Raw genomic sequence first — 1,986 nt, forward strand, 5'->3', positions numbered from 1 at the left:
CTGTGTGTGACGCAGAGTGTGTGACGTTCCTCCAGTCTCTCGCCGGGAATCCCGCTTCACTTCCGTCACTCGCTAGTTTCGGTAGTTAAACCTCCGCGAGCGCGAGTCAATCACGCGTCCGTCACTCGTCTCCCGCTCGCGCTCAAACGGAGCGCGTGACGTCACCGCAGCGAGGGGCTCCGGTTCTCAGGTGTATCCCGGTCCTGTCTCTCTCTCCGGCGGTCGGTCGGTCGGTCGGTCGGTCGGTCTTGGGCTCGCACCGGGAATAACGCGGCGGACCGCGCGTCTCCAGCGACATGGGAAAGACTCGCGCGCTGCTCCTGCTGTGCGCCGCTGTCGGTGAGTTTCCTGCGGGAAAAACTCGGTTACAAACGTAGCAAAGAAATGACAAACCCTGCGCGAGCGAACGGCGTGCGTCTGTCGTATTGACAGGTAACAGCGTTCCTGTCAGAAACACTGAAGTGCTTTGCGAGGTGACCTAAAATGTGTTTCACGTGGTGACATCTGAATTAGCTGCTTTTCTTACTGTCAAAATATGATTTACTATGAACCTGATTACATAAGATTACAGTGATTGCACGTTTTACAGCGTTAACGCTAACCTCTCAATCATTATAGATTTATTCTGCAGTAACTTCTTCTTGTTAGATTGAAACGATGAAAATCTACAATAGATACCTCAAAGCAGGTAAAGTGTATTCATATCGAAGTATAGTTCAGATTTATTAAAATTAACTATAAAAATCAATATAGCCAAAATTTACTATAACATCATTGGATTAATCTGCCTTATTTTCTGACTATTTTTAAATTTGCTTTGTCAAAATGTACAGTTTATACTTGAAATAAACCATTATAGAAATGTGATTTAACTTATTATCTTATTGTTCTTATACATTTTTTATTATTATTACAGTTTAGCATAGTCAGATATAGTCTACTGAAATTGAAGACTAAAATAATATTAAATAATTGATTTAAATGACACTCAATTACAAAAAAGATCAAGCTGGTTATTTTAGTATCATAGTTTTTAGTTTAATAATTTGTTACAATTTTTATATTTTCCTTTTTCATTTTAAATGTTGTTTTTGGAACTGTTTTTGAAATAGTTTTTAAAAAAAGTTGTTTAAATTTATTTAACTAATTTTTATCTCATTATATTTTTAAACTTAACTAAAATGAGAACTGATGACTTGGGAACTATTGTAAAATAAAACAAGTGTTTTTTTGTTTTTTTTTAGATGTTTCTATATATATATAAAAAAAACTTTTTTGCATATTACACGATACCTAAATAAACCTCTAATTTATTATAGAAATGTCTTGATTATGTGTTTCAGATTTACATAGTCAAAACAGTGTCTACATTAAAATGTAGTTGGTACAGTAAAATTTTCAGTTCATGATTTACAGTGTGAGATGCTGACATGTCTTAATGCATGCATGTATTTGCATACATATTCTCATGTGCACCTGTGCACATAAACAAACTTCAAACCAGACCAGAATATATCACCGCTCCTCCCTTTTTCTTGCTATTCTGTATTCATTTATCACAGACCGGTCTGTTAAACACTCCTCTATCGACTACAAAGCTAAAAAAAATAATATTTTGTGATTTTCCAACGCTGACAAGATTCCCAATGGACTTTATTTACTTTAATATAGTGCAAAAGAGAATAAATGAGTATATGGTGAAAAAAACAATGCTTTAAAGCACACATTTCTCCTGTGTTTTCCCCAGTTTTGAAGTTGCTCAGTAGGCGCCTACAGCCGAAAGCGTGTCAGTCTGTTACAGAAGCTTTCCTGTAAGAGAGGAATATTTTAGGATAGTCTTTTTTTTCGTGCAGTGTCATTTGCAAGTCTAGTGGGGTGAGAGTGACAGAGTTATCATTAGCATGGTGCTTCATTTGCATTTGTGCTCTTTTTTATGAAAGTGCTGCATGCTTTGAATATAATCCTTATTATCCCATTGTAAAGTGC

The 1,986-nt window shown here is 36.6% G+C and overlaps 1 protein-coding gene across 1 annotated transcript in view; it reads left to right on the plus strand.

The window, feature by feature from the left end:
- Window positions 1-1,986, plus strand: part of LOC132143361 (prostaglandin F2 receptor negative regulator-like) — a 38,845-nt gene continuing 36,859 nt past the window's right edge. Inside the window, exon 1 of the mRNA XM_059553516.1 lies at window positions 1-339. Within this exon, the coding sequence (XP_059409499.1) occupies window positions 297-339 (43 nt within the window). The 5' untranslated portion in view covers window positions 1-296. The remainder of the gene's footprint in view (window positions 340-1,986) is intronic.

Source organism: Carassius carassius, chromosome 7 (genome assembly GCF_963082965.1).
Source record: "Carassius carassius chromosome 7, fCarCar2.1, whole genome shotgun sequence".
NCBI lineage: Eukaryota > Metazoa > Chordata > Actinopteri > Cypriniformes > Cyprinidae > Carassius > Carassius carassius.